Consider the following 13,619-nt stretch of genomic DNA (forward strand, 5'->3'; position numbering starts at 1 on the left):
CATAAATCGCATAAATCACAGCATCACTACATGTTAGTCAGAGCATTTGTGTGGACAGTGCACAGTGAAATTCAGGGTTTTGTCCCCAGTCTTGGGCTTGCTTCTTCATGTTAAGGCTGATTGCAGATCTTAACAAACATTGTAGAAAGTGCACTTGTATGTTTTTCTGAAGAAATCTTATCTTTAGAACTAATTGTATTTTGGACACCATTATAAGATGCTGACTGTAAAACTGCCCCAGTTACTAAAACTGTCCCAGGCCAAAGCAGTGACCAGGGTGGGATACCCTCCTGTGGCTGTCCAGAATAAGGATCAAAGCAGCAGGACCAAGGCCATATCCATGGGGGACAGCAAACTCCAGTCCGGACAAGTGCATAGATCAAAGAACCCAAGGCAGGGCCACAGTTGGGGTGGGGGTCGAGCATTGGGAGTGGTATGGAAGTGTGCTCAGAGCTGGAGCTGGTAGGGAATCAGTGCAGGGTGATGGCTGAGAACAGCCTGGGAGCATGTGCAGGCCTGTTTTGCTGGTTGATGGGCACCCAGGGGATGGAGTGGACTGAGGCTTAGCATATGAATTGGCCAGAGAAGATATTGGCAACCTTGTCATATCCAGAACCTGATCATGGCATTTCTGTGGTTGTTGGTGGGAGAAAAGAAAGTTAAGTTGGTCTGAGTGCTGAGCCCTTATTACAAATAATTGTGACATCATGTCTTTGCGAGTCTTGCCACTAGTTCAGAATTTATAGTTCTTGACCTCAGAATTAGAACCTAATTCAAGGACACCATTTGTCTCAGTTCGTGACTCATAGCTATCTATGACCACCCTCATGAGGGTATGTCCTCTGAGTTATTTCTTCCAGAAGCAGTGACAGATGTGCACTGATTCATCCACATCCTCTCACATATTTTCCAGTGTCTGTCTCCCCTTGGCCAAGACCTGTACATGTGTGATGTGGCAAGTCATGATGAAGGGTGTGGTCTGTGACTGACACAGNAAAAAGAGGGTGAGAGAGGAGCAAGAATTAACTTAAGTTGTCATCCAGAAATGAACCTTAACCTGATTCTTAGCTATTGGCTTCAACAGGCCTGTCCCTAAACCCCAGTCAAATTCTGCTTAAGTGATTATCCCCTATTCAAACATGCCACAATCCCACCTTTTATTACCTCCATTCATCATCTGCAGAATGGCTGGGATTTAAAATGAAGACTCTGGAGAGGGCTGTTTGAGCAGAGGTTATTATTTATGAAGCCCCTCTGCTGCCATCTTTGCATTTGGCTCCTCAGAGAGGCTGATTGGTTCTGGGTTTGGAAATAGGGCAATTTAGGCTTTTTTCCTCTTTAAGCCGGATAGCGCCTTTGTTAACAGGTCAAATGGCACATGGATCATAATTGAAGCTGTCAGGAGAACCATCCTGTTCAGAATCACATCCGGACTTTACCCTCTGAAAGACCCAGGGGGCAAAGCCAGTGGATGTGTCACCCCATCTTTCTTCTTTGCCTGCATCCACGGGCGTAAATCACATAAATCGCATAAATCGCATAAATCACAGCATCACTACATGTTAGTCAGAGCATTTGTGTGGACAGTGCNACTGCTCCACCCTCCACCCTTGAACAATCACCATATCCAGGTCTGTGTCTCAGCAAGAAAAGTCCAGGGACTCAATTTCACCAATTCATCCAAGGGTATCCACTGCTTTGATGAACTGACTTATGTTAACCAAAGTCACAATCTGCATTTATGTACCAGAGTCCATGGAATAAATGAGATAAAACAAATGCTCTTTGTAGTCTATACAACATCATCTATAGGATTAATAAAACATAATATAATATTGATGATGCTTTTAGAAATTCACACAGGAAATTGCTAAAGGATCTGAATAGTTCAGTGAGTTGCGTAGAACATGTCTTTTCTGGTATTGAGGAGCTTAGGTGTCATAATCAATGATCTAAAGTTTATTTAATAAGAATCAGGTTAAAGAAGTTGGTTTAAGGTTTAATTTTTCAAATTTTGAAGTACCATCTCCCTCAGGCTGTGCCAGAGACCTACTGAAAAATGCTCCTGCCTCTCTTTTCCTAGGCTCTTTGCAGATCCCCTTCCCTCCACCTCTGTTATATTTGTCATTAGACACCCTTCTTCTCGAATTTCCTTGGTGTGTTCAATCTTGGAATGCTAAAACCAAAGAATTATGAAAAGCTTCATTAATAATATATTTTTGAANCAATCTTGGAATGCTAAAACCAAAGAATTATGAAAAGCTTCATTAATAATATATTTTTGAAGTGTAATGACACAAGTGTTTTTAGGTTATTGCATACTGGTTTACTTTTGCCACTAGCACAGGGTAGTAAATCATCAGGGTATAGAGTGGGGACTGTGGGGCCAGACTGCCTGGGTTTGAATTCTGCTTCCACCTCTTGTTAGGTGTGTGACTTTGTATAAACTACGTAACCTTCTGTGCTCCAGTTTTTCATATATAAAATAGAGATAATGATAGTACCTACCTCAAAATTGTTTTGTTTTGGTATATATATTAAATGGGTTAATACATGTAAGTGCACTTAGAATGGTGTCTGGTGCAAGAGTTGTAGAAATGTTAGCTGTTATTATTAATCTCTGATAATATCCAGAGCAATATCCTAATCTAGTTAGTAGTATTTGAGGCTCAGTTATTTCTGGGGGAGACATTCTGGAGTTAGTGAATCTTCTCCATTAACGTCTGGATTCTTTTCTAGTCTTACAGATGGGGTCCTGGAGTCCCCTTCCAGCTCCTGCCTATTTCACATTTCCTCTAAGTTCTCAGCTCCTTCATGAGGTCTGTACATCAAGATATGAGCTCAGCCCCTTCTGCCTAGTGATTTCAGAGAACAGGAATAATAATAATATAATAATAATAATAATAATAATAATAATAATAATAATAATAATAATAATAATAATAATAATAATAATAATAATAATAATAATAATAATAATAATAATAATAATAATAATAATAATAATAATAATAATAATAATAATAATAATAATAATAATAATAATAATAATAATAATAATAATAATAATAATAATAATAATAATAATAATAATAATAATAATAATAATAATAATAATAATAATAATAATAATAATAATAATAATAATAATAATAATAATAATAATAATAATAATAATAATAATAATAATAATAATAATAATAATAATAATAATAATAATAATAATAATAATAATAATAATAATAATAATAATAATAATAATAATAAAAATACTACCTTAAATGTCTAGATAAGGCCAGTTATTTAAGCATTTTATGGGTACCAGCTGGTGGCAAAGTGGAATCATTTGTGTTTTCCCTCAAGAGTGAGTCCCTGGGTAATGGATGAAAATGAAGAGCAAAAAGACCCAAAAGACAGGTGGTGGGCTGACAAGGGGTGTCGGGGAGGGGAGCAATCAAGTCACCGGCATTATCTGGTGTGGACTAAGGGTCCCAGAATAATGATGGTGATGGTGGCATGGCTTTAGCAGTGAACAAAAAAGAAGGGGTCTGCATGTCCCAGCTGCTGGGCCTTACCTGTAGACACTTGGAAAAACCAATTCTTACCCAACAAAGACACTGAAGTGACCTGAGCATCTGACACTCAAGTGAAAGAGCAGTGCAAGATAAATGCAGAAGGGTCATCTGTCCAATAAAGGAAAAATAGATTTAAAAATAAAAAGTAAAAACAGGGATTTTCAGAACCACTTAGCAACCAGACACTGTTGTAATGTGCTGGGACGAGCATGATATATTTTAGTTCATATGGAAGCCATATTTCAGGCTGATGTGGAATCTGTTGCTGTTACTGTCATGCAATCCATTAGGGCCCCAGAGTAAGGGCGGCCATTAATCAGGCATGAGATCAGCCCCAGAGCCTCACATGCATGTGGCTCTGAGTGGCTCTGACCTGACATCATTTAAGGAGATGCTCATGGAGGCCATAAACACGAAACTGTCATGCAATCCATTAGGGCCCCAGAGTAAGGGCGGCCATTAATCAGGCATGAGATCAGCCCCAGAGCCTCACATGCATGCGGCTCTGAGTGGCTCTGACCTGACATCATTTAAGGAGATGCTCATGGAGGCCATAAACACGATTCGATTCCCATTATCTTCATGTTGCGAATTTGTTATCATTATTTTTTGAAGACTCCAAATTGCATATTAAAAATTTATGATATATATAAAGGTTTGCATGGAGTGAAAAAATAGCTGCAGCAAATAAGTCCATCTCATCCATAAGAGGTGTGTGGGTTGTCAGAGGAGCCTGAAGAGGTATAGAGAAAGCCCGGCTGCTCACTAGTTGAGGGGGGTGTAGAATTAGAAGGAACTTTGCTGGGGAAGCAGCTTCTCCTTAGCCTACATGCTAAATGGAAATTTAAATACATTTTGTTGAAGGAACAAAGTAAAAGAGCACCACTGCAGGAATCCCCACGGCAGTCTTCCACAAGCAGATGAAAGGAAGTGCAAGGGATCCTGATGCAAAGATTAGGTGATGTGAATTGAGCAGATGCCTTGGTCCAGAAGTGGATGTTTCTGGGTTCCTGGAGTATCTCCAGAGCAGAGAGGCTGCCACCAGGTGGGAGTCCTCTGTCCAGAAGAAAGCTCTATGCCCAAGTTGCATTACAGACCTGTCCAAAAGCCGTGCAACTCTGCAACCTGTTCAGTGACATGAATGTTTGCACAGAAACAACTCACACTAGGGGTTATCCATTCGTAGAGGTAGGCTGTTCAGAGTTGAGGAAAACAGAACACTTTTGGGCCTTGGCTTTAGGAAGAACACAAGGTTAATGAATCCATTCAACACATGTTTACCGAGTTGTTTGTTAGGTACAAAGTACTATGCTGATCACAGTGGGGGCTTCATACCTAATGCGTGGTCTCTGGCCTCAAGCAGTTTGCAGTCTGGTGGGGGAGATAAGACATGAATGACTGCTATCAGAAGCAGGGAACAAAGCACCAGGCTGGTTAATCTAATCTAGAAATGGATTTATAGGGATGAGAATTCATTGGCAAAGACCAGAGGATCAGTTTAAGGGAGAGGCGGAGGAAAGAAACACGGGGCAAAAAGATTATCGGCCAAAGTCCAAATTGAGTACAAGATCTGCAGTGAGGCTAAGACCCCAGTGGGAGGTCCAGGTGTGAGGCAGATTTGATCAAACAGCTGCAGCAGAGCCCTGCTGAGACTCAGATATGGGGAGAACTCCTGAGGTTCAGGGGCAGAGCATTTACTCACTCACTCTCTCATTTATGAAGCCCTTGTAATATGCCAGGCAGTAGACCAGGATCTGGAGATTTGCAGCAGAACAAAACACAGATCTGTTCACACTTCTACACTCAATAGCAGGTGAGGCAAACACATAGATAGTCATAATACAGTGCAATAATTGGGGTGGAAATACGTATAGGGACACAGGGCATAGAGCTCAGGTTAAGACCAAGAAGAAGAGTTCATAGATGGCTTCCAAAAGGAGCTGCAGTCTGAATGGAGGCTTATAGGATGCATAAGAATTTGCCAGGAGAAGTAGGGAGGAGAGATGGGGTCTATGTTTACCCTGAAAAAAATGGGGGTAAAGGACAGGAAACCCAGTTGAAGGGAACTGGGGATTCAGTCATAAGAAATTGGGCCACTGAGATGAGAGCATCTGGGTGTGACTCAAGGTGAAGCAGGGAGCTACCTGGAAGACCTCCCTGTGTTATTCCAGCCAGGGGCAGGAGTGGCTGAACAGAGCTCCCAGACTTCTGCTCACTGAAGGACAAAGAAACTGGGCTGACCTTTATGTCAAGTTCACAAAGATGTTTGTGACACACTGAAAGGGAGTATGTGATAGTTGCCATTTATCCCTCTCCAAGCTTTCTCAAGAGAGTGTGTAAGTGCATTTGAGAAAGGAAGGATAGACCAGAAATGAGATATCAGCAAATGAAATTCCAAGAGTTTTCCCAAGTGATGTCCTTGTGCTTTAACCTTGAATTTTGAAATAAAATTCTATTACTTCTGTTTCAAAAAAATTAGTTAAAATATCAACTAATGTTCCATTTTTTTCTCTACAACTCTTCATCTCTAAGTTATTCCCACAACTTTGAGATGCACTATTTTGATGTTCCTGAGTCTGGTAGTGACACTACATGTGTGAGCTGACATGTGCTACATCTGCTGTAGCACTGGAAGGCTAAGTCTGCAAGCAGAACCTTTTCTTATTTTCAGAAGAAATCCTGAAAGGTTTACAGAGGTGTAAACTCCCATTCATCACAGGGAGGTGTTAACTCTGACGCGTAATTGTCTTTCCACTTAAATGGCAGCAATGTTAACCTTTTTGTTGAGCCAGAAATATTATACTTTTCTGGGGTAGGCAAGTGGAGCTGTTTCTAGATTGTTCCATCCTTTGCAAAGGAGTTCAGAAGAAAAAGAATGCCATCTTGCTTGAATATGCACATGGCTCAAAGGCAGAAGGGAATTCTTTGAAGGAGAACTGAAGTTTGCTGTATTGTAAGAGTCTAAATAAAAGAAATGAATTAGTGATGATTCACAGGGAAAGAGAGGTGAACACAAAGTTTAATATTTATTTAATGCCAGACCTGAAAACAGATGCATGACAGTTTGCAAAATAGGGACATCCACTTGTAGTTTAATGGAATGATTTTTATTTTTGTTTATTTTTTAATGGCAAAAAGTGAAGCTTTCTCAGAATAATAGGTCAAAATGCACCTTTGGTCTGACAACCACATTTATAGTGAAATGCAAAAAATAGTCTCCCTTTTGCTTTTTCCATAGTTGGCATAAATATCAAGCACGTAAGTCAGAATAAAGCTGTTGAGAGTAAGACACAAGCAGCGAGTTAGTTCGTCATGAATTGTCTTGATGTTCTTTCTTCTGTCAGTACTTGTCACCCTAGAATAAAGTCAGATGTCAACATAGTTCTCCTGGCCCCAGTGAATACCAAGAGCCAGCAGTGGGGTGGTCCACTCTGAGACAGGCAATTACAGAATATATCATCTGTAGAGAATTTAAGAACAATAATAAAACCAGCCTTATGTTATTACCACAAGCCAGTGATTCTGAACAATATCAGTGTTCACGTACTCCTGCCTGCAGGGGTAAGTCGGCTCCCTGTGTCCCCTTGTTAAGTCATTGTCTGGTGCCCCAAACGGGGCGGATGTAGAATAAGGCACCGGCTTCAATATATAAGAGGTAATAAGATGTTCTAGAATGACTGTATGGAGGGTAAGGAAGTTCCTATGGGTTTTGTCTAACATTACCACCAAGTTGCTGTGGATAAAGCTCATTTTTACAGAGCACTTGGGGGCACCAGGCAGTGGTTGGTACTTTAGACACAATGGAGAGAAACTAAACACCATTCCTGCCCTTAGGAAGCTTGCAGCCTGGTAGGGGAGACAAAAGTCACACCAATAATCGCAAGTTTGCAACCCTGTCAAGTGTAAAAGAGGACAGAGTGGAGATGTTTGCTTTGGTTAGGTTTAGAAAGGCCTTTCTGAGGAAGTGGCACAGTCGTTTCTCCAAGGTTATTTGTCATACCAGAAATTAAGAAACAAACACGAACAAGTAATTAGAATGTTTGCTTACAATCAGTTCTGTAATCTCGTGAATCTTTAGGGTAAGACTCACCTCAGGGCCACATTCTAGCAATGCACAGTGGTTCTTTCCATCGGGAGTGGGACCTGGTTAGAGAACATTCTGCCAACTATGCCAGCAGCCTCTCCTTGATACCCCCGGGCACTCTCCTTAGTTCAGTGGTTGTCAGTCCTGCTTGTACATTACAATCGCCTGAGAGCTTTAACACCACCACCATGTCCAGGTCCCAGCCTGGACTGATTAAGTCAGAATCTTGGAAAGGTGGGAAGGAGGAGGGTCAGGCACCAATATGTTAAAAAAAAAAAAAAAAAATGACCACCCCAGATGATTCTAATATGCAGCCAGAGTAGAGAATTCTTGACTTAGATGAGTGCACTTAATTCCACTTAGTGCTATAATAATTAAAAATTTCACATTAAAAAACTTCAGGATGCAAAGGGGATGACTTTGGTGAGAGATGTGTGAGTGCTTGTGTGTGCATGCACGTGCATGTGAGGGTGATGGTTCTGGGGCTCCTTGCACTTTGTGTGCTTTCCTTTTCTGAGGCATGTGGTGGAAATGCAGCAAATGGCCAGAGGATGGAATTTCTCCGACTCTGGGTGTCAGAGGGCAGGCTGTTCCCAGGGCCATGACAGTTTGATGCAGAAGCTAACAGAACAGCTCAATAAGGAAGCAAGTTTCTGACTTTCTCTCTCTACTTCCTAATCTCCCCAATCCCTCTCTTCTTTCTCTTCCACTGCTGCTTTATTTAACCTCATAAATTATAAGGCTTTATATGAAATCTATAGCTCCTTTGAGGAAGCACATTCAAATCTTAGGTAATGGGATTTTTTTTGTCCTTTAAACACAAAAACATTGTGAGTACCTTACATGTAAGTGGAATGAATGTATTTTTACTGCTAAAGTTGAAAATATCCCTAGGCATCTGGTGTGTATGAATGTGTATACATAGTACATGCATAATAAACATATTCCACCTTATGAATATTTATACACAAGATACATATATATTGAATGTAGACATACATATGTAAATAGTAGCCCTTGTAAACTATATGCAAAGTGTGTTTCCAAGCATATGTATCATAGTGCATCAGGAATATAATAAACCTACTACCAAGTTTAACATATTTTGAAGTGGCATTTTCTACAGTGTTGTTTATGGTAGGGTGTAGTTACTATCCATGTATGGGTTTTTTTTTCCATCATTTAAATGTTTGTTAAATACCAACTAAAAGTAAGGCACTGGGCATGGCAGAGTAAGAAAGATGAAATCAATGTGGTTTCTACCTTTAAGAGACCTATACCTCACAGGGTAGCTCAAACTTTTGTTATGAAGAAATTATTGTTGTCATTGCCCATTGGCACCTTTACAGCTTTCTTACTACTACTGCCTTTTATTTATAAGCTCCATTGCTACTTCTACCCATTGGGATTGAAAATGGGTCGCATTTGAGTTGTATTAACTTAGACCCTGGTGTAGCTGCTGAGTAGTCTGATGCAATGAGAAGAAACATCACAGATTTTGGTGCCCTGATGGCTACTGGACATGAACCACACTTAACAATTTTTTCTCTGTCACATATAGCCAATCCTATATCTGCATTTTTATTTTACTCTGATTTGGGAGGGGAAAAATTTTGGTTAAAAGGCACCAATTCCCAGAGATGTTCATAAATCTCAAAAATGAAACCAAAACAGAACAAACTCTTTTCTCCACAAGCTTCCTGTAACCCAACTATTACTGACCATGACATTCCACTTCCAAATTCCATTTCGTTCCCTCCTTGGGATAAGCAGCAGAAGCCTTCATTAAAAACAAGCAATACATTCTAAAATGTACAAAATATAGATCCCTTTCTAAAATGACAATCCTCAGTATAGCCAGGGAGCTTTGAGTGACACTCGTCAGGGCAAATTTCACTCCATTAAAGGAGAAACAATACATAAACGTTGTCATTGCCATGCCACAGACGTATGCTCATTGTTTTCTCCCCCTCAATCCATCTATCACAACAGGTAGTTCTCAGCTGTTCCCTTGGTGCCAGACATACATTTTATCTAGAGAGACAGCAGACAGAACTACCTGCTGCTTCCTGTGCGCTCTCCCTGTGTTTCTCTCCTTTTTCCTACTTCACTAGGGCTTTTTAAAATCAGCTGGCAGGGAGCCAGGAACTCATCATTTTAATGCAGTGCAAAATGGAATATGCATAATTATATGCAAGCCATATGTGAGGGAGATAGCTCAGCTGTGAATTTCAGGAGGCCAGGAAAGAGAGAGCAGCGAGGGCCAAGCTGAGATGAGAGCAGAGCAGAGTGCAAGTGTCACCCAAATGAATGGTTTAATGAGTGTGCTGCAGACACGCCCCCTTTCACCTACCTCTCCCTTTTCTCCAACTCCAAACCAGAAACCAATGGAGATTAGAAAGAGAAGACTGTATGCAAGCAGTATTGCTAATGGGTTGTGTTAATGTCTCCATTTAAACTTCAGCTTTCTTAATTAACAGTGTAGATCAAAATAACCAGTAAGTTTTAATGCAGCTTCTTAATTAAATCTATTTTTTTACTGCATTTGATTGAAGAATCATTGTTCTTACTAGATCATCGCTCCTTTCAGATCTTTATTTAAAAATTGAGGGGAATCAGTTTATCTCTAATAGTATTACAATGCAAAATATAACTATGCAAATTGCTTTTCTTATGGCCTTGCTATTAGAATTTTTTTAAAGTGCATTATCTAGAGATTGCTTAAGCATGCCAAAAGTTTAAACACGTATGTATGTCAGATAATTTTAAATGTGCAATGAACAATGTGCACTAAAAAACTAAAGTGGTGATAATTTCCAACAAAATTATTTGATTTCGATTTGCTTTCATATTGTTTTAAATATTACACCACAATGAATTTGCTTGTTCAAACTAAACAACGTAAAGAAAAACAAATCCCATATTTCGATATCTAAAAGGCGTACTACGTATTTAAACAAACTTCTTAATAATGTTGTTATTTCTGGATTCCCGTTTGTTTAATTATCTGAGCTGTTATGCTTTTAGCTTTTTTTTTTTTTCTTCCATTATTTGTAAGTCCCTAAATAGGCCATTATATTTCCCTTCAGGCTAGAGATGAAGATGGACATGCTGAAAATTTTCCCCAGCAGCACTATGCTAAGGAAACTCCAAGGCTTGCCTTCAAGAATAACTGCGAACTACTTGTAAGAATAACATACTTACAACAAGTCTAGAATGTTACTTTAGCACAGTGAAAACAGTTTTTGAAAGGGTTTGTTCATTATTACATAATTTATGAAATATTATAGTTTTTTGTGTAGTTCTAAATGCTAATTCTGATATCACTGAATATTAATTTTAAGATCTCAAATTGTTTGCACACCTTTTATATCTGACTATAGCACTTGAATGGCCCTGTCTTTATTAGCTTGTTTTGTATAGTAGTTTATAAGCAGTCACTTGGAGAATGGCTAGTAAAGTTAAAAATATAGAGAAAGACAGTTGATATATGTAGCTTGGGGGAAAAAACCCAAACCCACCCCAACCCCTCCTCCTATGACCTAATTGTACACTATTTTAGGAGACAGCGTTGTAATATTTTGTTATGCTAGGGAAGATAGCAGAGTTGACATGCAGTAAGTACTCCCTCTAGAATTCAAGTATTCCTCCATTCTCTTGCCAAACTTAATCATCTCTCCTGTGTAGAAGGAGTGAAAGCAGTGACAGGATGCAGGGATGTTTACAAGTCGTGAGAGAGAGGATATCAGCTGTGACAGAAACTCTGTTCCAATGCAGGGTTAATTTGCTGTTCATTTTAGCATTTACAGCAAGACAAGATTAAAAGCAAGCAGGAATGCCTATTATATTTCTATTAAATGAATCTGTTGGGACCTAATGTTCTTGATTAGCTTTTGAAAACGAGTACTCTGCAATGCATTTTCTGTTTACCTAAACAGAGAATGAATTGTCATTTATTTAGAGATTCAAATGCTGTTTTTGAAAAAGAAGCTTTATGAGGGATCTAGCTTTGCTGTCCCTAAATGTTCTTTTCTTTTCAGTTGCATTAAAGCAAAACATTTGTTCCAACTAAATGAAAACACTGAGAGAGAATGAGGATGCTCAGTTGTTACATTTTGAAGGTAGTCTAATTTCTGTTTAGTTTCTTGGCTGCATGTAGTACAGTTTTGCCAGGTCTGTGCATTAAAGAAATCCCACATGTAACAGTCTTTGGATTGAGCTCTGATACCGACTGTTTATTAAAAACAGTGTCCAAAGAGCAGGAGAGAGAGAAAAATACCGTTCTTACCCATCCTAGCCACAGTAGCTGCATATTGACAGCAAGAACCTCCTTTTCCCTCTCCAGTCTCCACAGTTACATAGCAGTGCTCAGTCTCTGTGTGGAGTCCCTAGATCAGCCAATCCACAGGCAAATTCGCTGCTCATCAGTGCAAACTTTTTTTTCTGAAAATTTAACTCACCTTATATTTTATCTTAGGGCTCAAACTTTTAGGCTTGCTAGCATTACCTGTTCTGCAGAAACCCTTTTCACTCATTTTAGTTTTAATGTTTCTCACCATAACTATGGTATTCAGCAGAAGACCAAAAGGGCCATTTATGCTATGTTTTGGTATCAATGCTTTGGGGAGTAGCTTACTTCTTTTTAGAGAAATCGTTAAAATATGCCATATTTATTTTTTTCTGTTTATTGGAAAAATGAACATGCTTGAGTGCTGGTATTGGTCAATTTATACTGGAAGAAGTAAAACATATATGTGAACTTCTTTTCCAGCTATCTTTAGAGAAAATAGAGGTTTCCTCATTGCTGTGCTTTAAATACAATATTGTGTTGGCAGTAGTTTTGAGAGATTTTGGTATGATCTTCATCCTTCTAGTCACTATTAGTAATGCTTTATTTTGGTCAGCATACTTTCCTGTGACAAAAGAAAAGGAGAATAAAGAGAAAACACAAGTAAGCTTATTTTTCCAAGGAGAAATTTAATTTTTTTCAGCTGCAGTAAAAGTGATGGTGTTTGGCTGCTTACGAAGCCCTGAGAAGGTTAGCTTCTATATTTAAAAACAAACAAACAAACAAAAAACCCAAAAAACTCGTTCATTCTTAAGAGAGAAATAGTAAGTCCTTGGAGTTTTCTTAGTACAGCTTAGAGCAGATTTTTAAAGAATCTGTCGGACAAGATTGCAAGCTCTGCTCCAAAGTGCTTTTTTAGCTTAAGGGAGGTTCTGCCATCTTCTTGCATGGTTCACTGCAGCAAGAGCAGCAGCCAGTTTAGAAAGCGTGGGAGCTCTATGGGAGAAAATATTGGGGGCACAGGTTACCCTGGAGCACACGGCTGAAGGCTAGTACTCTGGGCCAAAGGCACTGACAGAAAGTTCCCTGGCCAGGTAGATGGGATGCTGCCTCCACATTATTATTGACTGATGTCTCTGCCCTCCTCTCACCTCTCCCCCTCCCCAGCCTCTTCTTGGAAGAGGGAGGAATATTAACTAATCTAAACAAAAGCAAAGTAAAATCAATACCTGGAGTACACAAGTATGTGTAATCAGAAGGCACTGACAAAGAAAGCATTGGCTGATAGAAAAGTCTGCTATGCAACTGTAGATTTCCTGTAGGGTATTGACTTTTCCATTTAAATCCCAAACTGTGATATGTGCCTTCACACTTAATGTACAACACAGATGACTAGATATTTAGGGTGGAGGCCAAGATTCTTTAGTTGGTGATGGTGCACCAGTTTCCTTATGCTTTTATTAATTTTGAAAATGCAAGGCTGTCAAGATGAGTGACATTAGATAAAACGATTACTCATACACAACACGCACTCAAAGGGTATTCTGCTGGCATATCTAAGTTTATGACCAAAGAAAACAACTTTCAGTAAAAGAAGATGTAGGAAATTTATATCATGTTAACACTATAGCAATGTGGCTTGCAAGAGCTCAGAAGAGGGAACGTTTAGAGC

At 39.3% G+C, this 13,619-nt stretch overlaps 1 protein-coding gene across 1 annotated transcript in view; it reads left to right on the forward strand.

The window, feature by feature from the left end:
* SOBP (sine oculis binding protein homolog (Drosophila)) overlaps positions 1–13,619 on the forward strand; it is a 166,379-nt gene that overhangs the window by 84,904 nt on the left and 67,856 nt on the right. Inside the window, exon 5 of the mRNA XM_008579499.1 lies at positions 10,749–10,844. Within this exon, the coding sequence (XP_008577721.1) occupies positions 10,749–10,844 (96 nt within the window). The remainder of the gene's footprint in view (positions 1–10,748; positions 10,845–13,619) is intronic.

Source organism: Galeopterus variegatus, unplaced genomic scaffold, assembly GCF_000696425.1.
Source record: "Galeopterus variegatus unplaced genomic scaffold, G_variegatus-3.0.2 Scaffold1901, whole genome shotgun sequence".
NCBI classification, from domain to species: Eukaryota; Metazoa; Chordata; class Mammalia; order Dermoptera; family Cynocephalidae; genus Galeopterus; species Galeopterus variegatus.